This window comes from Grampus griseus, assembly GCF_964374135.1.
Source record: "Grampus griseus genome assembly, chromosome: 20".
NCBI lineage: Eukaryota > Metazoa > Chordata > Mammalia > Artiodactyla > Delphinidae > Grampus > Grampus griseus.
In genome coordinates, this window is record NC_139014.1 from 7,261,217 (window position 1) to 7,283,232 (window position 22,016).

A 22,016-nucleotide genomic window follows, 5' to 3' on the forward strand; every position below is an offset into this window, starting at 1 on the left:
AAATGAGAACACAAAATCCAGCCCTCTTTCCTGGGAGGGACGGCGGCGGCAGCGGGGACGGGCGCCGGCCTGCAGGTCGCGGGCCGGGAGTGGAGGGGCGGCCAGGGCAGCGGGCGGCCGCGGGGACGCCCCCTCCCGGTCCAACGTGCTGCTGGGGAAGCGGCGTGGGGCCGGCGGCGCTTGGTCAACCTCGCGGGGCACGCGGTGGCCTCCGGGGCGTCCGAGAGGAGCTGCCACGTGGGCGGCAGGGCCGCGTGGACCCAGCATGAGCGAATTTCCCTGTAAAAAACGTGATGACTATTTGGAATGGCCTGAGTATTTCATGGCAGTGGCCTTCTTATCGGCACAGAGGAGCAAAGATCCAAATTCCCAAGTGGGAGCCTGCATCGTGAATGCAGAAAACAAGATTGTGGGCATGGGGTTCAATGGAATGCCAAATGGATGCAGTGATGACCTCTTGCCTTGGAGGAGGACAGCGGAGAGTATACTGGATACCAAATACCCTTAGGTGTGCCACGCCGAGCTGAATGCCATTATGAACAAAAACTCAGCCAACGTGAAAGGCTGTACCATGTATGTCGCCTTGTTCCCGTGTAATGAATGTGCTAAGCTCATCATCCAGGCCGGGATAAAAGAAGTTATTTTCATGTCTGATAAATACCACGACAGCAATGAGACAATAGCCGCGAGGCTCATGTTTGAAATGGCCAGGGTTTCCTTCAGGAAATTCACACCAAAGTGCAGCCAGATTGTCATTGACTTTGATTCAATTAACAGCAGACCAAGTCAGAAGCTCCAGTGACTTACATCTCATTAAGTCTCCAGAAGATTGGATTATCCTCTTCTAAGCAGCTGCTGATGCCTTTCATCTTAAAGTTACACATAACTTTTTTTTTTTTTTTTTTTTGCGGTACGCGGGCCTCTCACTGTTGTGGCCTCTCCCGTTGTGGAGCACAGGCTCCAGATGCACAGGCTCAGCGGCCATGACTCACGGGCCCAGCCGCTCCGTGGCATGTGGGATCTTCCCGGACCGGGGCACGAACCCGCGTCCCCTGCATTGGCAGGCGGACTCTCAACCACTGCGCCACTAGGGAAGCCCAAGAGGAGAGTATTTTGATAGCCCTTCAAGTACTTGTGGATGTTTGATGCTTCATCATAACTCAACAGGTGGTAGTTTCCTAAAGGTTAGTTGCAACGAAAATGTGAATCAATGAACTTTTTGGACTCTGCTTCACTTAAATCCACGGGTCTCTCGCACTTTAAATGGCTCTTTTGCCCATATATGATATTACATCATCAGACACTAGAGATTTGGACAATGTTGGTTCACCGAGTTATGCAGGTCTCCTAAATGTTGACACATTTTGTTCTGTAGTATCCAAAAAAAATCTTATTTGTTAGTGACATTTCTGATCTCATCAAACAAGCCATGAAGTATCAGAAAGTTGTCATGCTCACAGTGGGAAGTATGTATTTTCCCAGAGTCTAATTTTTGCTTGAGGACTTGAATTTTATCGTTGCCAGTAAGTAATACCATGAGAGTTTTCCCTGAAGTTGCGGGCTTTGTTGTTAAGAAAATGCCTGCCAGCTATGTAAGTCTGAATAACCATAGTTTGTCAGTTATTCTTTCAAGTAAAAGTGATATTCCATGAAGAAAGCAGCTAGTTCAGCTTGCAGCTCAGTCACACAAAATGTTAAAATGTACTCAGTGATCAAGGTGAATCATTTTTACTGCTTCAAGGATATTCTTAAGTGAAATTTGCTTTTTTTAAACCGAGAGTATGACTACTGCTAAATTTGGTGCCGCTGCTTTGATTTATTCTAAAGGGCCAAGAAGTTTACCCATTGTTGCCCCTGTAAATGTAACACAGCGAAAGGGCAAATAATGTCTTAGTATTACACAAATAGTTTTGACCTTGCAGACCCACCAGGGGTCCACAGATCAACTTCAAGAACTACTGTTCTTCAAAAACAAAACTCTTGGGTTGGTAATATTAATTAACTATTTGATAGCTGCTTTCATTGCCCTGTACTTGTCCATTGAGCTGTTAGCCTTATGGGGTCTTGAGCCGTATTGGAGGCAGTAGAGCGTCTGGAGGACACCGAGACCGCATAATCAAATCTGCCTCGTTTGTTTTGTGACGATTCACTGAGCATGTGTAACGAATACTTAGCTTACTGGTGTCTGGCCCGTCTGCATTCAGTAGCGTTAGTTGCGACGACCAGTGCCCCCTCAGCACGCTTCCCAGGCTGGTCGTACATGTCAGTGGGTCTGTTGTGGGGTATTGGATTCTGCATTTTAAACCGGACTGTGCTCCAAGGAGAGCAGAGGTGAGGAGACTTAAAGCCACGTCACGTGGGGGAAAGTTAAGGAGCTGGGAGTGGGAAGTTCTGTCTGCTGTTTGAAGCTCTGGTGAGGGAAGGGCGGTGGCAGCCCCACACAGAACTCAAAGCAATGAGGTGATGTTTGCCTTCGCATAATGAAGAGCTGCCCTTCGTCTCTGGCCAGGAGTGAGTCGAGGTGCCACAGGAGGTAGTGAACGCTCTGTTTCTGGCCTTTTCAGGAACGAATGTCCTAAAAGAAATGTGAGGGTGGGGTTGGACTAAGACCCCCAGGGTGTTTCTGGGAAAGGACTTGGCATTGTGGATAAGCAAAGTTGAGTATTCTCCAACTGTATCATCTGTTGACTTTAGGAAGTACAAATGTAGAGTACAAAGACTGGAAATTGCCCTTATTTTTATCACTCTGATGTTTGGGGTTACCTATGAGTGCCAAGTCCCATATTTGGGAATTGGAGGAAGAGATGAGAACTCCAGACCCCCCTCTGTAGGGAGCCTTTGGTCCTGATCCATCAGCCCGGGGTGGCAGGGATGGGGCCCTCAGGTTGCTGAGTTTGCCCTAAACTAGGGAAAAGGAGCTGGAGGACGTGGCAGAGTGTCCCACAGGAAACAGTGCTTCAGCATTTCTGTTCCACCATATCTTATTCTCTGACTTCAACTTTCTGGTCTCATCTCTTCAGTAAGCAGCCCGACTCAGATGTTTCAGTTACTCAGCAGAAGGTGGCACTGCTGTCCTAGAAAAAGTCGGACTAGGAGTGGCAGTCGTCTGTCCAGCTCCTTAGCACAGGGCCAGGGGCCCGAAGGCTCAAGTGTTTCCTCCATGTGTTTGCCCTTGGCCTGTGAGCTTCCCTTTTCACCACTCTCCTTTGTCCTTGTTTTACCTCAGTTGCCCTGGAACTTTTCCCCTTGTTTATTTTTTTCCCCACTCCCACAGTTTCCGTGGATAAAGGTATTTACACTCACTCACTGTCCCTGACACACTCTTCCTTTGCAAATAAACACGGGCACTGATGAACTGGCACGGGCAAGCTGGAGCAGCCCATTGCCAAGCTGACTGGGAGGCCCGGCTTCCCGGTGCGGGGTGGGATGGCCGGCCCCCTAAGGCGCTGTGGTCCAGGCTTTGACCCAGGGAAAGAATCCTCTCAGCCCAAGGAGCAAACATCTGTCAAAATAAAAGTGTCTCTGGGTCAAAGAGGTGACATCGGGTGGGGAAAAAATTGTGCCAGCATTTTTTAAAAGGCGTGTACAACCCCAGCTCAAAGAAAACATTTAAAAAAAATCCTTCGAGCCCAAAAGTAGTGCAGAAATGTGGCGTTCACAACTCAGAGCCGGTCTAGTGGGTTTGGAGTCAGAAGACCTGGGTTGAGCGCTGGCTCAGCTGCCCTCCAGCTGTGGCCAACAGGCACATAACTTAAACTGTGCTCAGCTCGGCTGAAGTCCGGGCCATGATACCCACTGTTCCAGGTGATTGTGGCATTGATAGGAGAGAACGTGTAGGAACAAGTTTTTCTCAGCCTAAGATGCAGCTGTGAGCAGTACTCAGCCTTCTCGCCCAAATACAGTCTGATTCTACGCCCTCATCCTGGAGGTCAGAAGTTGCTACAGTTTGTCAGTTCACGGCACCCTTGGTATCACAGGAAGTTTTCACAGAACTCCCAGGCCCAAAGAAATGACCTAACAATTCTGTTTATTGAGTAATTTGCTGCCTGTAGTCAGCATCCGTGTCCTCACAATTTAGTAGCCACTTGAAAAAATTAATACATAAATTAGTGTGGTATCTGACAGATGTCAAGTAATGCTGTTTCCCTTGAAATTTTTAATTTTGTCGGGTGGGGTGGCCTGGGGGGCCTTGATGGACAGCTTGGGAACTGCTCTGGTAGATAGTCTTAGAGTCCCAGAGCGGTGGGGCTTGGTGAAGGCCTCGCTCAGCGCGGTGAATGGGCCTCTGCCTTCGGTGGCTGCACGTACACACCTGAATTCCCTCAAGAAGGTCGAGCGTCTTCATCGGCATGTGTTGTTAGTTGACTCAGAGTTTAGATGAAGGATTTGCCTCGGGAAGAACTGACTCGGTAATTCCCAAACTTCCTCTCCTCTCCAGCCCTTCCCCACCCCCCTGCCCCGACCCAGCACTATTATTGATCTTTTAAAATGTCAGAATCAAAGATCTGGAGACCGAAAACAGCCCGAGGAGCTTGTTTCAACAACAGGAGTCTGTTGTTGACAACTGATTCTAGGAAGAACTTTCGGGAGCCTGCCAGCCATTCTCTTATTCACCGCGAAAGGGGAGAGGCTGCCAGTTTCCGCAGGATCCGTGCAGAGCAAAATGTTTTCCTCTTTGGGCTTTGGGTGTGTTTGCTATACCTCCAGGACTCTGGAATCGGAAAAGGAGATGCTAAGCTTTTCACAGACAAGCAGCGTGGGTTCTACTTCAGAGGGCAGGTTGGGGGGTGCAGCAGAGGAACCAAGGCCCTTTCCAGCGAGTGGAGATGGGTCGTTGTGTGCCTTTGCTTGGTGAGCTTCTGGGGAACCCTCACTTGAGGAATGTTCTATGGAGAATTATTTTTCAGGATGGGACAGCAAAGGTTATCTTGTTAGAGCTTAAACTTGGACTTTTTCTTAGAGGTCTTTGACATGGAAAGGGTCATATAGCACTTTTTCTAGTGGTTATCTTGTCAGGGTTTTGTTGTTTTTGTATTGTGCCTATTTTATTGTCAGCCTGTTAGAGAAGCAAGATTGAATATTTAAGAAAAGAAAAAAAATCACCTAATTCCATGATCCTAACAGTGCAGCCATTTTCATTCTTCCGTCTTTTTAGGTTTACCTGTATAATAGCATATATATTTTGTAGCCAGTTTTGTTCTCATTTGTATTATCAACATCTTCACTGTTGCTATAGTTTGGGTAATTATATAATAGCATGACACAAATGAAAAAAATAACACTTGAAAATTAAGTGGTGGGTTATATCTCAATAAAACTGCTGTAGGGAAATTTTTTGTGTGATTTTCCAAATACCTCCAAATGGGGAATGATGAAGAAAAGATTGAGATTCACCAGCTTTTGTTCTAGCAGTAATACCAGTCAGTAGCAACACACTTCTTCACATCACTTCCCTTAGTTCTTCTCATATATTCAGCTAGCTAAAATAAAATCCAAAAATGGCACATTATAGTAGCAAAATGTATGTTTTTGTAACTGTTATCGAATAAAGTGTTATGTAGGCAGTTTCTTTCCAGTGAGATTCCCTGATGGACAGGAAGTGTGCCGTGCTCTTTACACAAGTCAAAAGAAAGAACTCATTCTTTAAAATTTGAGTTCTCATTGGAAGTCTGCAGGATTGTTCGCCCAGTAAGGGAGGCTGGCTTCGTAGGATTCGGTTTTGGTAGCATATTTTCTGTAAGCCCCCAGGAAATCTCTAGGCTAAGGACAGGGGTGGCAGCACCCACTGTGTATATGATTAAGTCCTCAGGACCTTGTCTTCCGTTCAAGTCAACTCAGACATTACTCGCTGGGGCACCATGGATTCTTGAGCTCTTTCCCCTGATCGGTACAGTTAAAAGGTAATAGATCTGGCCGTCTTCCCCTTAAGTCAAGGGTTTAACACCTGCTTTGCCTGTGATCTGCTATGGAGTCATTCCTGGAGAGGAATTTTTACCTCCTTGGTCTTCGATGTTGGCTTCCCCAGTGGTTGAACCAAGGGCTTCGAAGAAACTGTGACTATTCACAGCCTCCTGGTCTCAAGGGAGGAGGTGAGAAGTTGGGAAGTGGTATCTCTAGGCTTTGGGGTCAGGCTGGAGCTTGAATTCCAACGTTGCTATTTATTGGGCAAGAAACTGCTTCATTGTATTTTGCTTCAGTTTGCTCGTCTGTAAAAGGGAAATAATAAAATCTGCTTCATGGGGTTATTATGAGACTTGAATAACGTATGTTAGCTTTTACTGAGTTCTGTTTAGAGTGGGAATATATGCTTGGTCCCTCCATCTTGGTTTTATTTTCCTATCTGCCCCCCATGTTCCGCACCCTCCATACCCCATGATCCTTTGAGTACTTATTAGAAGAAAAAAAAAATGACAGCATGACTCACCTAGGACCAGAGAAGGAAATGGCCCTTGACCATTGCTGGCTTGTGAGCCATCCACTCATTTTTTTTTTTTCGAATTTTGAAAGTACTATATATTTATTGTGATTGAGTTATATGTACATTTACAAAGAGATAGCCAACCAGATTACAGGCTACAGAATCCTGGCAACAGCCCAGAAAGCGCCTGGGAACAACTGAACATTCAGTGGAACATCTTCTCGCCTGTGACTGCTAGACAGCCACTCAATTTAGTGCATATGCGTGTGCGAAATTTATGGAAAAAGCTGCACTCAGCCAATATGCAACAGATGAGCCACATCCACTCTTAACTTCTGGCTATTGTAATTAGGCCTTTGAACTGTTGAAAATGCCCAGGCTTATTTAACATTGGCATTTCCTTGCTCTCACCGCAGTGAATAGCCACGTGGCCTTCTTTAGGCCTGGTCTTTAGCAAGGCGGGGGTTGCCCTTGCAGAGTGAGTGACATAGAATTTCCATGCTGGGGAGAACCCACCCACCCCAGGCTGGGGTCTACAAGTCTGTCTGCGTGGTGATCTGAACTGAGCAGCAGACAGAAAGACAGAGACAGGGCGGGCTGTGGAAGTAGCTGTCTTGTCCAGATTGAAAGAAACCCAAGGTAGATCCTTTGTCTTGACACCTCCCTAAGAAGGCCTGGCTATATCTGTAGCTGAACACCGCTGGGAGAAATGTTGTGATTGCTGGAAGTTGTGGTCTCCTGCAAAGAGCGAGAAGGACCATTATTCTCCCTCTCACCCCTACTCTTGGCTGCACCGCAGCTGCCATCAGGGCCTTCTTGACCTGCACTCGCTCCCAGTTAACTGAAGCCCCAGAAGCCCCACCCCGCCTCTGTGCGGTTCTCCTTCCGAGAAGGAGCCGCTACGTGCCCAGTCCGCCTGCCCATCAGCCGTGCAAGCCCTGACAGACTTCCTTCCCTACGGGACTACATGCCACGGATTACTAACCAAGGCGTGGCTGGGGCCTTCCCCAGTGATGATTTATCTTTTTGAAATTTATGATGCAGAAGGCAAGCTGCCTGTCTTTAGGGATCCAGCACTTCTCACCTTCGTTCTGTGTTTCAATCCATGTCCCTTGAGATGTTACTGTGTGATTTCTGGATTTGACAGGAATTTACTCGTTTGTATTCTTAACATTGGGATACAATTGAAAACTAAATTTTCCCTAAGCAGTGCCTTAAAGATTCTGGCGTTCCCTCTGGCCCTGCAGATAGTTAATCCTCTTCCTACCAGTATGTACGTGAGGACCAGTGTGCATGTCCACACTCCTGGCTTTCTGGCATCTCACTGCTTTTTGCCCCGATGTTAATCTAACATTGCAGCTTGGCAGTTGACCCCCCAGGCAAGATAATGCTTTCGTAATTGGGTGGCGCTGTCGAAAAAACTTGGCTTTGCTGTCCTCAGCCTCACAAAGCTGTCTTCTTTGTCCTTGTCTGGCTCCAAGCTCTCCAACTCAAAGCATAGAGACACTGTTTTTGTGGAAAACCCTTAAGAAGAAAGTGCAACCTGGCCTCACCACTGAGGACTTGACTCAAATCCTTGACGTGAGGTAACCTCTCTGCCCAGGCACGACCCACCTGACACCCTGGGCGAGAGAGAGAGAAATGGAATGGCCCTCTCTGAGCATCTGCTACAGCTTTCAAGAAACTCAGGGTCTTCAGGGGTCTTGAATCAACTCTGTGGTTACGCTTGCTGTAGTCAGATAATAAAGTATCCCCTTCAGAAGTGGCTCCAGCCAGAGCTTTGCCTTCACGTGAATTCTGGTTGGTTCCATATGACAGAGCATCAGCGCCATGCTGAGCCCTGTGGGCATCGCTGGAGGCAGGATTTTCAGAGAGAGACTGTTCCTCTCCCCTTGCCCTCCTTTGCTTCAGTCTGAGCTGGCTTAGCTGCCTGTTTAACGCTTTTCCTGTAGAAACCTTTCTGCTTGGGGAGCTGAGCCTTCCCGGCAGTGAGCTGGGAGTGAAGGCGAGTCCACTGCATCCAGAGTGGCCCCACCGACTTCCGCCCATTTTTGTGATAAGTCGAGTGTTTCCATCCCCAGGCAGGCAGCCTGCCGTGGCAGTGGCCCAACCCTGACCAACAGGATACAGCCGAAGGAAATGTGCGGGTGATGGGCTTTCTCCAGGGCTCTCCTGGGTGTGTGGGTAGAACAACCCACACCAGGCATTTGTGCCACGGGTGGGCTGTCCCCCACGCGGCACTGGGTTCAGTGACTTCCACTAAGTCTTGGGTTACTGCCACTCTCGATCCACGCCCCCAACCGTGTCTGTCAAACGACAGTAATTTTATTCTGGAGCTTGGAGGTATCTCAACAAAAGTTCCAACAAAAGCAACAAAAGTGCTGCTTTCTTGGCAACCTGAAGTGACTCACATGTGCCTCCGAAAACCTCGTTTGACCATCAGCTTGAAGCTTTCAGGAGGGCTTCCTAGGCGCACCAGTGGCTTCTGGAGCAGCAGGATTGTCTGCCCACGATTTCATGAGCCTGTTGTGAGAATTAGATGAGACCTTTCACTGAAGTGCTTAGCGTGATACCTAAAATTATCCCCCTAGACTGAATTTTGTTCATTCCACATGCCCAGTATTTGGCCCATTGATTCCCTGGTACATAATAAATGCTTGATAAGTTATTTAAGAACTATACGGTAATTCTTTTTTTGTCTTAAGATTAGGAGCAACAAGGTAGATTTAAGGGTTTTTTTTTTTAATTCAGCATTGGTGCCTCTACATGCACACCTTCCTGCTTGTCCCATATCAACCTTTATTGCAGCTCTAGCCCCTTTATTTAGCTCCTCCGCTGGCCTCCCTTTCTTTTCTTTTCTTTTCTTTTTTTTTTTTTTTTTTGCGGTATGCGGGCCTCTCACTGTTGTGGCCTCTCCCGCTGTGGAGCACAGGCTCCGGATGCGCGGGACCAGCCGCTCTGTGGCATGTGGGATCTTCCCGGACCGGGACACGAACCCGTGTCCCCTGCATCAGCAGGCGGACTCCCAACCACTGCGCCACCAGGGAAGCCCGACAATGGCCTCCCTTTCTTATATCGAGTCCACACATTGAAATTAACTGTGGACTTGAAAAGGTTTGGAGTCTGGGGGTTAATGCACTACAGATGATGGTGGCTTTGAAACCCTAAACTGGACTGGAGAAAAACTGACCACTGGGCAGTTAACCGATTAGAAAGGAGAGAGAGAGGGAGAAAGTTTGTGTGTCTGTCTGTCATCAGTGTTTGAACACCTGTTGTGGGCAGGGCACTGACTATTGCAGGTGCTGGGAACACAGTGGTAAACAAGACAGTGAAAGCACAGAATAGGGCAGATGTCTCGTTGGCCAGATGCGGGTGTGGTGGAGGAAAGCTTCCTTGAACCACGGTCTGAAGTCTGAATGGGGCTTACTAGGCAGGAGTGGGGAGGGGGTGATCCAGGGAGCAGCTTTGCCAGGATCCGGGTGGGGGCAGAGTGCTGAAATGGCCGGCAGGGAGCCCCCGGCGCCTCAGGCCACAGTGAGGGTTCATTTTTAAGTGGGTACCCTGCTCATGAAGTGAGATGTCATTAGGGTGTTATAACTCCTGGGGCAGCCCCAGGTCTGAGAGGACAGAAGATTTGGGAGGCTTTGTTTTGCTAATCTGCCTCCCCAGCTGTCCCCTAGTTTTAAGATGCAGGATTACATCATCCAACAGAAAACATAAGTCTGTAGCATTCTTTCCCCTGGAGCGGGGAGAGGCTACCCTTTGCCCTCTGTTCAGAATGCTTTCTCTGTGCCTAATGCTCCCAGAACTGGGGAGGAAAGGCGACATTGAGGTTTGGCAGAATCCAGCTGCCAGAAGCTATGTTGCTTTGTCTCAAGTTGGACCCGGACCTTTGAGTGCACTTGGTGGGGCTGGTTCCAGGAAGGGTTGATGAAGCATTGTTGGCTGTAAATAAACGTCCGTTCTCCCCACTAGAAGCTGCTACTCCTCTGCTGAGTAAATCCTCCCAGCTCACATGGCAGCTTGTCCTGCTTCATGGAGCCGTGTTGTTTTTCCTTCGTTCCTCTGCTCCAGTCATAGTTTTGCCGGTGGCCGGACTTTTATATTCTCTGCAGGGGAACCACGTTTCAGATTCTGTAATTCCTGAGGACAAGGCCCCTGCCATGGCCGTTAGGTTCTTCCACATCTCAGGCACAGTTGGTTAAGAAGTCAACGGTGTTGGGTTCAGACCACAGTCCTCCAGGGACGACCCCCAGCCCGCAGCAGCCACTCGTGCCCCGGTCGGTGGGACTGAAATGAAGCCCAGGGAGGTTGGAGGGGTGCAGACAGTCTGAAGAAGCCTCAGAGCTCTCTTTCCTCCCCTCCCTTTCCCGTCTTCTCACTAGGCTTCTTAGGAAGATGTGGATTTTGTTTTGCTTTGTTTTTCCTTGTGTCTTAATTGGACTTGAACTAGAGAGCAGAAACGATTTGCCTGGTATTTTCTCCTAGGAACTGCTACGTGAGATGCTCTCCTAGGCAAGAAAAGCGCTCAGCCTGCTGTGTCTGAGGGGCGTGTGCTGTCACGTCCAGGTCTGGCCAGGTCTCTGGGCTGTGGGCTTCATGCCTCCCGGCTGACGCAGACATCCAGCCGTCTGGTAAATAGATCTCCAGGCTGAGTTCATTTCTTTGAAGAACTGAATATCCACCTGGAGGCCAGGGAGGGTGGATTCACGCAAGTCAGGACAGGTGTCCTGTGTGCCTTCGGAAACACCGCTTTTGGGGAAGAATAGGAAGAGTGGGTTCTTGTTCCTTTTTACTTGTATCCGCTTTGCTGCTCCCTTTCTGCCTCTTTAAGGATATACTGAGACTCTCTCTATAGCAGGTTTTGTAAAACCAGTTTCTTGAACTACTGGCAGTTTAATGGTGTGAACCTTCCATCTCCTTAGCTCTGTCCTTTTAAATACTTCATCCATTGTTTTTTCTGACACCATGGCTGGCTTCCGAGATAACTATCATGGGGTGCATTGTTCATTTTTGTGCCGAATTCCTGGTATCTGAGGCATGACTGTCTCTCTGAGTCTTTGTCTTGAATGTGGACCCCCCTTTCCTCCCCGCAAGGCTGCTTTCATTGGATGAAACTTGTTTCAATGGACAGTTGAGCATAAATGGTTCTAAAAAGCATCTTTGGGGTATTGGACCCCTGTCTTCAGTGGTCTCACTGGACACCCCGACGCTCCTTCGTTGCTGGGCTTTCATCAGCATCACTTCAAGTCCTGCACCCAGCTCCATTCCAAGAGCGTGTGATGCTGTGGCTCAGGCCCTTTGGTGTGGGGCAGAGCCAAGCCCTTCTTCTCGGGGTCAGGGCAGGGGGTGGGGGGTTAGGCTGCTTTAGGATCCGGAAGTACCGTACCACACCACATGCCCAGGAGCTCAGCAGGCCCACGGCCAGCTTGTTCACGTCAGAGGGTGGAGGAATTCCATTCTAAAGTGTAACGAGGTGTGGCCACCAGGAGTCACAGAGTCCCATTGTTTGTTTCTCCAGGGCCTTAGGAGTCACACGGGTACACGTGACACGAATGGGGGATCTGGACAGCGACAGATTCCAAAGTCTTTCCAGGAGACCTTTGTGCAGAATTGTATGGCGTCCAGTCTGTGGAGGCTAATTTATACGTTTAGCTTTCAGGAGTCTCTCAAGGCAGGAGAATCTTCTCGCGGTTGGGTCCATGGTCCATTGGTCGATACTTTGCTTGGGGATAGTGTGGAGCTGGATTCCGCTGCTGGGAAGGTGGGGTGGGACTTCTTTCTGTGGGTGCTGGGTTTGGGATTGAATAAGAGGCCATAGCCCCAGGGGACTTGGGGTGCACTCTGGGCACTACCCGCCGCCTTCTGTCCGTGTGTCTGTGTGTGTGTGTGCACCCTGTGAGGGCAGAAAACCAGAGACTAGACTAGTTGGCAGATTGAAACCAACTACCCAGTTAATTTTTTTTTGTTTTGTGGCGTGTGTAGAAAGATAAACCTGGGGGGAAATGAGGAGCTGAGCCAGAAAAGAAAACACTGAAAGCAGTGGAGAGAACTTCCTGTTTGTGACTCTGCCCCATCATTTCTTTTTCTCCCAGAGACGTGACTAAACAGACCTCAGCTAAGCCAGGCCAGGGCCTTGAGAGACGCAGGAATCCCCACCTCTCCCTACCCCTCCCCCTCCCTTCGCTGGGGCACAGGAGAGCCCCAGGGAGCCTCACACCCTTTAATCTCACTGAGGAGCCCCTGGTGTGAACAAGTACTTTCCCCTTTGAAGAGAAGCTGCCTGTTTGGCGACTAACTTCCTGTGCCTCTGGAGCAGATGTGCTGAATTCCCACGTGGATATCTTGCCTCTTTCCTCGCTGCTTTGCATTTTGGCCACGAAAGGGGCTGGGGCAGTGCTTTGGGAAAGAGCTCTAGGGGGCCTTTGAAGAATTAATGGGTCAGTCCTGTACGACCAGCCAAATGGCCCAGGAGGGGAGGAAGGATGTACCCAACTGATGCTTTCCCACAATTAGCACCCAGAAAGCTGTCCCCTAGAGGGAAAATTTAAGGAACTTTTACCGTCCAGCGTTTTGTTACTGCCATGCTCGTTAACATTGGTTCCTCCAGAGTCACAGCTACGAAGGGACTGTCGTGGGACGCGTGGAGAGCGGCTCTCTCTGGAGAGCAGCTGATGGATAACCAGCCTGAATTCGGCACGGCAGCCCTCGGGTGCACCTCCGCTTTGCCCACCTGATCGGCGGGGGCGGGTGGCTGGAGGAGACGTTTGCTAAGCAACCTGGCCTGGGCATTATGCCCATCCAGGTCGAATGAATAACTGCAGTGTGCCGAAGAATGAGGGGCTTTTGGCCTGTCCCAGAACCAGAAGGGACTTTTTGGAGAAGGGGGCTAAGAACTGCTGCTCTGGTCTTGGCGTGGAGCCCGGGGTGGGAGGGTGGTCTTCCTGCCCCTTCCCTTCTGAGACGTCACCTCAGTGTAACATTGCTTCGTGTCAGCGGAGTGCACAGAGCTCCACGGCCGTTTCCACGTGCCCGTCGGGTCCAGAGTTTTTACTGTCTTATCTCCTCCCTCACCAGCCAGAGGCGGGGGTGGGGGGGGGCGTGAGATCCAACAATCTCATGAGCACAGCTTCTGCCACTGTGATCATTACCGTGTTATGGCAGTTGAGACCCCTGACCTAACTGTGTTTGAGGGGCTCGGTTTCCCCAGAAATGGGGAAAACAGGTACGTTCCTGCCATTGCATTTGGGGCAGCAGAAGCAAGGAAAGGCCTTCCTGCCCACGGTGCCCGGGTGTGTGACCACGGCTGGGACGGTGCCTTCTCCGGGCTGATTTGGTTTAGATGAAGCATTTGCTCTGAGCGGTGAAATCCAGAGCAAGTCCAGAGCAGTCCGATGAGAAACATCTGCTCCTAGGGCTCTGCACGCCGCCAGAACTGAAGGACGTGTGGGAGTGGGTGCTGGGGACCGGAGTTTGCAGGAAGGGTCAGTGAAAGCTTTTCTTTGGCAGGACCGTGAGCCAGCGTAAGGAGGGCTGACAGGTGGGCCAGCGAGAGCCAGAGCGAGGCTGCCTCCAAGCCGGGCCTTCCTGGGGCCAGTGCCGTGACTTGTTGAAGTCTCGCTGCCTGCCTGCCCCCGGGTTCCACGAGCTACCCCCTTGCGATAAAGCCTCTCTTTTTTTGCTGAAACTGAGAGTAAGAAAATCTCTTGGGAGCAGGCAGTCTTTTGCGTTTTGGTCTTGGATTCTCGTGTTGTAAAGTAGCCGCCTCTTGCTTCCTGGGCACCAGCTGGAGGCGCTGGTGCTCTGGGGCGGCTGGCCGGCCCGGGAGAGCAGCGAGCAGGGTCCATCCAGATGGGCAGCTGTCGCATGGCTGGTGTTTGCTCTCCTCAGCGTTAGGGGTACCGGTCACTGCTGGAGGCCGTGGAGGAGAGACTGAAGCAGGTGTGTGGAGCACCCCAGCTGCTCTGATAAAGGAAGAAGGGGTATTCGGAGGTTCAGGGGTCCCAGGATTCCCCGAAGTGTCCGCTCACTCTTGGGGCTCTTCACGGTGCTTTCACCTTTTCTCCTTCCTTAAAAGTCCTGAGTGGTGTCAGTGAGGAGAGTGACTGTGGGTCAGGAGGCCCGGGCTTACTCCTTGTGTTTCTGTTTTTCTTTTGCAGGATAACCCAGAAGTAGAAAAGCGAGATCCCCAGGAATTAGTTGGTGAGTATCCTGGTGCGGGGGGCGGGGAGCCTCACGCAGAGCCAACCGGCTTCCAGCCACGCAGGTGGCTTCTCTCTGCTTCGGCCAAGGCAGCTGCTCTGCTGCTCTCACAGGGCCTTTGGCATTTTCTAAGACGTCTGGATGAGACACCCAGGGAACAATTCTTCTTTGACAGTCAGATTCACGGTGCGTTTCACTGGGCTTTGGTCAGTTGCCAGCGTTGTCAAGAGGGATTCAGGGCCCCCTTCAGCTGGGAGCTCGTTCCCCTTGTGCCCTGCGTCCGTCCTCCGGCCTTGCCCCCCCACATCCCCCTCTGCTGGCATATTCACGGGCTCAAGGAGCAAACATGTGGCCTCTGCTGGCACCCTGCTCTGTCCCCAGGAGGGAACATGCCTCACAGCCCTGGGGTCTGGGGCCCTTTGTGGGACTGGCCAGGGCAGTTACATTTCTGGAAAATGACACACGTGTCATCCCAGGTTCCGTGTTAACCTCAGCCTCTTAATCCTTTTAGGAAGCCTCTCAGCCCCTTCAGTTTGGCGGCAGACTTTGTGAGGGGCTCTCCCAGGGCCTGGCCCGGCCTCACGGCGAGGGCATTGGCCCTCCCTCTCTGTGGCGACTGTGCCCGCCTCTCTCCACCTGCTCCACTTGTCTTCACAAAGCAGGTTCCTGCTTCTCAGGCGGCCTGCAGAGCCCGCTCCTCTGCTTCCAGACGGAGCCTTTGAGACGTGCTTACTCTGCCCTGGGAAGCCCTGGACTCCGCCTGGAAATGCTGCTTCCTGCAGCCCCTCCAACCTGACCTTTCTCCGGATAGGATCCCTTCACCGGTGATGGGAGATAGGGACCCATTCTGGTTTTCCGGACTGAAAGAACTGAAAATTGTTCATTATATTTGTCTTCTGAGGAAGGATTGGGTAGCAGCGTGACCACACTGAGCAGCCCAAGTGCTCTGTGGGATCCTGCCTTTATCTCCGAGTTTTCTGATGAGTGGGGTATGAGTCTTGCCTACCCTATAAAAACCCAAATTTTCCTAAAACCTTAGAGTTTGCTCTTGGAAAATGGCGCTGTAGGGGTGGCCCAATTGGCTTCACGGGCAGAGAGAACAGAGCACAGCCTCACCAGGCAGCCCGTGGCCTTTTCCAAGTGGGTGATGGACTGGAGCCTCGGCCTCCTCTCGCCTCCAGTCCCTGCCGTTCACCACCAGGACGCTGGGGGTGGAGCGTGGGGTCAGGGGCGCCGGCCCAGGAGCCCAACAAGGCAGCGCCCTCCACTCTTGCAGGCGGCGCTTGGCGAGCGGTGGAATGTGTGTGGGCACCAGCCATCTCAGCCCCGACTTCTTCCACAACCAGCTTTCACTTTTCCTCTCCTTGTCACTTTTTGAAAATAGCTTTGTTGAGGTGTAACTTGCATAGAGTAAGATTCGTCAGCTTTTAGTGTTAACTCCCACCACAGTCGTGACGTAGCGCATTTCCATGACTCCAGAGTGCTCCCCCGTACCCCTCCCCTTGCAGACGTTTCCTCCCTCAGCCTCAGGCAAGCAGTGATCTACTTTCTTCACTGTAGTTTTGTCTTTTTTAGGATTTCTTATAAATCAGGATTTGTTGGCCTTGGCACGATTGACATTTCGGGCTGGATAATTCTTTGCAGTGGGGGCCTGGCCGGTGCACTGTACTGTGTTTTAGCAGCATCCCTGGTCTCTGCCCACTAGGTGCCAATCGCAACCCCCTCGTCCTGCCAGATATGACAACGAAAAATGTTTCCAGACACTGCCAGATATTGCCTTGGGGGGCAGAATTGCCCCTGGTTGAGAACCATTGATACAAATGGAATCACAGTTTGTTGGGGGGGTTTCTGTTGCTTTTTTGTTTGTTTGCTTGTTTTTTCTAGTTTCTTACACTTCCCATAGTGTTCTGTGTTTTTTTTATAAACTTCTTAGACCTTTTTTTTTTTTTTAAAGAACTTCACATTACCTTTTTATTTATTTATTTTTGGCTGTGTTGGGTCTTCGTTTCTGTGCGAGGGCTCTCTCCAGTTGCGGCGAGCGGGGGCCACTCTTCATCGCGGTGCGCGGGCCTCTCACAGTCGCGGCCCCCTGTTGCGGAACACAGGCTCCAGACACGCAGGCTCAGTAGTTGTGGTGCACAGGCCTAGTTGCTCCGCGGCATGTGGGATCCTCCCAGACCAGGGCTTGAACCCACGTCCCCTGCATTGGCAGGCAGATTCTCAACCACTGCGCCACCAGGGAAGTCCCTCCCATAGTGTTTTTGAGACCCATCCACGTCCTTGAGAATATCCATAGTTTTTTTTTTTTTTTGCTAATATTATCTCGTTGTAGAGTTCCACCGCAGTTTCTTGAATCCAGTCACCCACAGAGGACACAGGTGGAGCTCTAAGCCTCAGAGTTTGGATTCCTCTTCCCATTTCTCACTGAGGAGGTAGTAGTTGACCTGTGCAGAGTGGCTTCTGCTCATGGGACCGTCATTGTCAGCCCCTCTGCCTGAACTCAGCTCCTTTTTTTTTCTTCCTTTAAATTTTATTTATTTATTTATTTTTGGCTGCGTTGGGTCTTCGTTGCTGCTTGCGGGCTCCTCATCACAGTGGTTTCTCTTGTTGCGGAGCACGGGTTCTAGGTGCGCGGGCTTCAGTAGTCGTGGCACACAGGCTCAGTAGTTGTGGCTCACGGGCTTAGTTGCTCTGTAGCATGTGGGATCTTCCCGGACCAGGGCTCGAACCCGTGTCCCCTGCGTTGGCAGGCAGACTCCCAACCACTGCACCACCAGGGAGGCCCCTCAGCTATTCCTTTTTTTTTTTTTTTTTTCCCAGCTCCTTTTATTCATGCCTCTGGATGTGGGACTTGGGTTGCTGTGCTGGTGTGGGCAGCGTTTTCATATGTATAGACAGCCCCAGGTTTAATGGAGCAAAGGAAAGCAGAGAAGCTGGCCCAGGGCTCCCCAGCGCTGTAGCTGCCTGACAGAGCTGAGCGTGGGCGTCCTGCCATCCCCTCCAGTTGCCCCACTGGTGCCCCGTGGGTGGGCCTGGAACAGTGGCCGTGGGTGGTAAGCCAGTTGGGTCTCTAGTGAGCCAGAGACACTCCGCTGCCTCCTGCTTCCAGCCCCACAATACCTCCAGGCGTCCCTTCACTCCTGCCATTCCAGAAGCCCAGCTGACTAGCTGCTCCTTCGCAGATTTATACCTGGCAACTCTGGATACCAGCACTGTTCTGGGACTTGGGCACGCACGCACCTGGGGTGAAGCGTGCTGACGGCAGGCTCCTCGGATCCTGAGTGTGGCTGCCTGCCGAGAACACCCCAGGCGGACCTGGAGCAGCCGCAGACGCGAGCTGCCCCCATGTGCCTGGATACACGTCTCGGTGTGTTTCCAGGGAAGGTGGTTTGAGGCTGGCTGCTCAGTCGCCATATATGTGGGTCTGATGTCTTCTGCTTTCGACTCATTTTGAGACTTAGGAGAGGCAGAATCACAGAAAGATTGCTTCTGAAATCTGTGAGGTAAACTTGTACCGAGTTTCCTGAAAGTATCTCTTCATTTGCCGGCTACTCCCGAGGAATTTTCTCATTCCTAGCCCAGTTCCAAGCCCACAAGCTCAGGAGGGGCTCTCCCTCTCCCTGTCACACTGTATACCATTTGAGCCCAAGTGTGGCTGGGTTGCTAATGGCAACAGTGCCACACCCTGTTTTTCCAAAAGGCTTTCCTGGCAAATGCCAGAGGGCACTCTTTGTCTTCTCTGTCACATGCACACACACTCTCCGCCCCAGGGAAGCCTTAACCCTCTTTGCTGCGGCCCAAAGCCTGCCCCAGCCCCCCTTGCTTCTGTTGCTGATGCTTAAGAAATGCGAGAACCAGCACACCCCAGCTGGTTCCGCTCTCCGCCGGCCTCTGCAGCCTGCTTGAGCCTCAGGCTTTGACCTCCTGCCTCTCCCAGAGCTGGGAGGAAGGAGGAAGTGAGGATGAGATTGAACTCCTGCCAGATCTGGGTGTCCCTTGCTTCAGGAGACAGGAGACAGGAGGAGGGTGCTGGGCAAAGAGAAGCGCATGGTTCTGTGGTGAAAACTGCTCCCGGGCTGCACTGGTGTCTCAGTCCGCAGCAGGATATGTCACCCAGTCTCTGTCCTCTTCCCTTCACTCAAAATGGCAGATCTAGTACTCTGTTCCTGGGGCACGTCCAGTGAGAATCCACCAACAGTGAGAATCGAAACGTGTATCCAGGTTAGGAGACTGTCCCTGGGCTTGGGCCCCAGCCTCAGTGTTTACAGTGTGTGCAGGCTCCTTGGGCAGCAGCTGAGGCTAGTGAAGCTCAAAGCAGAAATCAAAGCACCTTATCTGCTAAGAAAATATTAACCCAGCTTTGGGAGAGAATGGGAAGGCTCGCTAGGCCATCCCCAGGCAGTCCAGGCAGCCACTTGGGGCTTAGAAGTCTCGCCTGGGGCCAGGCACACGGGGTACCCAGTCAGTACTTGCGGGTGTCACTGGTGCTGGATTCTGCATTCTTTGCTTTCATCCTGCCCCACCCCACTCCGCCTGCTGTTTGCTCACTGTATAGTCCTTTTCATGAGAGAACGTTTTAAAAGCACATACAGAATCTTACAACAAACAGCGCATTGTCTGAGTGATCCAGAGCACAGCTCTGCAGTCGCAAGGGTGGCCAGAGGCAGCACGGCGGGGAGTGGAGAGAGAGAGAAGCTTGGGTGGGCAGGGGCGGATCTCCAAGGGAATTGCCCCCTGGGAGTTGTGGTTCTTCACTTCAGAATCAGACCTTTTGTTCCCAAGAACGAAGTGGACCAAGAGCGGGTTGATTGGTTTTACCATTAAAGGGCCATGGACTGCCCAGGTGGCGCAGTGGTTAAGAATCCGCCGGCCAGTGCAGCGGACATGGGTTCGAGCCCTGGTCCAGGAAGATCCCACATGCCGCAGAGCAGCTAAGCCCGTGCGCCACAACTACTGAGCCTGCGCTCTAGAGCCCACGTGCCACAACTACTGAGCCCGTGTGCCTAGAGCCCGAGCTCCGCAACAAGAGAAGCCACCACAATGAGAAGCCCGCGCACCGGGACGAAGAGTAGCCCCTGCTCGCCACAACTAGAGAAAGCCTGTGCAGCAACGAAGACCCATTGCAGCCAAAAATTAATTAATTTAAGAAAACATTAAAGGGCCCTAAGCTAATAACCAACAGGTCCTTTTGTAAATGTCATTTATGCACAAGGCAGTATTGAGTGCTTTGAGTCCCGAAGCCTAGGGAACCCTGAACTGCTCCTGTAGCGTCGGTAGGAGAGCCTGAGGTGAGAAGGATGGTGCCAAGCAACTCTGAGTTTCCGGAATTCTGGGAGGGTGTTTCAGGGGCAGAGCCCCTGGGGGGCTGGACCTGGTCACGTTATGAGCCAGCGGTGTGCACATCTCTTCCCAGCCTCAAGTTCAGCGACTTCACATTGGTAGCTTGACATTAGCCGTGGGGAGAATTTACACCACAGAAATGGGCAGATGCTGCAGGTCGTGGCTGTGCCCCTCCCCACCTCCCAGCTGGGTGTTAAACATCCACCAGCGCACCCCAGGACATAGCCTTTGGCCACACGCCATCTTTATGCTCGTGCCCTCTGCCTGACCTTCTCTTCCCCTGGGTTGGCACGTGCCGGCTCCTTCTGGTCAATTGATCTCAACTCACATGCACCCCCTCGGAGTGCTACTCCAAACACCCTGTTCTACTGTTTCATAGTGTGTATCCCTCCTTGAAAATGTTTTATCGGCCTTTTTTTTGCGGTGGGGGGGTATTGTCCATGTCTGTCCCCCACCCTAACCCTCCCACCCACCCACAGAATTCTTCTCTGTTCTTTCCACAGCCTCCTTTTCTGAAAGAGTCCGGAACATGTCACCTGATGAAATCAAGATCCCGCCCGAGCCCCCCGGCAGATGCTCAAATCACTTACAGGTAAGCACAGTGCTCGACTGCTGAGGCCCATGTAGCCCAGGAGGCCTGGGACAGGTGTCTGGCTCGGTCTGACTTTAAGAAGCTTCTGGATGGCCCGAGTGGGAAGGAGCCTGCAGTCCTGGTGACCTCCCTTAGGCTGCTCTCAGGAGTTTGCACTGTACACAACGCCACCCTCTGCTGCTTCAGCCGGGGCCGCTAGCTGCCCTAAGTGATGTCCTTACCAGAGAAAACAACATGCCTCTTCTGGGCAACCCTGAGCCAATGGGACCGTCTCGGAAGGAACTTTGCTAAGAAACTGAGGGATTGTCAGAATGTAAAATAAACAAATAGAAGTGCAAAAGCACAAGCACGGATATGCATAAACTTCAGTCCTCGTTTTCCTAAAATGCCAGTTCACTGGCTTCTTGTTTGACGAAACCTGGTGCAGACCTGACCTGAGGAGATGGAACGTTGAGTGCGGTCACTCCCTTGGGAGCAGGACCTCAGGGGACAGCGGGATTACACCTCCTGGTCAGCCTCGGTGGTTGTTTCTCCCTGTCCCTCTGCACGTTCCGCTGTGAAGGAGACTTTGTGACAGTAGGGCAGACATGCACGGCTGCCCCCAGAGTGGTGCCCGGTCCACCTGCTCTACCTTTGATCCTGTAGGTTCTACTGGTGCCTCTGGCCACACCCCAAGCCCCCGCAGCACGCTGATGGACGGGTGACTAAAGGAACCTGGGGCTGGAGATGCGGCTCACTGTGTCTTCTCCTCCCGGAAGTCTCCTGCCTTTGCTGAGGTCGTCCCCCACCACCACCACCTACCACCCGCCCAGCATCGAGTCACCCCTGCGCCAGGCAACAGTCCACAGCCTGTAAGAACTCTCCAGCAGTCCACCAGGCGGAGACAGGCGGCCCAGCCTTCAAGACCAGAGTATTTCTCCTTTTTCGATCCTCCTAGTGGTAGAAACCATGACACTGAGCAAACGTCTTAGTTCATCTGAAACAGGAGGACCCGTCTGACGGCCCAGGAGACACAGAAAAGTCTTGTGTAAAATACAGATCTTCCTCCATCTGCCAAGCCTTCTGGATAGGCTGCCCTCCGTCACCCTTAAAGACATAATGTGGAGGCGTGGCGCACCCGGCTTCTCCCTGCCCTGGTAAATGTGTCACGAACTTCTCTCTGCAATTCAGTGCTTCCTCCAGCCATTCTTGGCTTCCGACAGAAGGAGTGGGTCACCTCTCCTGATGTGCCCAAAGGGCCTCGCTCAGGCCCTCCCAGCCTGCCCGCCTCCTCTTGCAGGTGAAGAGTGCCCCAAATGTTTTCCTCCTGGACGGTCTGTGTTTAGCTGCTGCTAGTGGGGGAGGCGGCCGAGTGACCCTTACCTGGGCCAGCGCCAGCCTTCCTGGGTAAGACTGCTCCTCAGAGGTGGCTCTGCCCTGAGACCCGGGTTCCTGGGGCCTCTTCACGCGCCAGACAGCCCTGAT

General features: G+C 51.7%; 2 protein-coding genes across 2 annotated transcripts in view; both read left to right on the plus strand.

Annotated features, from left to right (window-relative positions):
- Positions 1-22,016, plus strand: part of SAP30BP (SAP30 binding protein) — a 34,202-nt gene that overhangs the window by 5,843 nt on the left and 6,343 nt on the right. The window contains exons 4-5 of the mRNA XM_082679952.1: positions 14,578-14,620; positions 20,464-20,552. Coding sequence (XP_082536078.1) covers positions 14,578-14,620; positions 20,464-20,552 — 132 coding nt within the window. The remainder of the gene's footprint in view (positions 1-14,577; positions 14,621-20,463; positions 20,553-22,016) is intronic.
- LOC309838232 (deoxycytidylate deaminase-like) lies at positions 266-926 on the plus strand (the record flags this gene model as incomplete). The annotated part of the gene is given in 2 exon segments (XM_082679262.1): positions 266-505; positions 509-926. Coding segments are annotated over 2 exon segments (534 nt in total). The 3' UTR covers positions 803-926.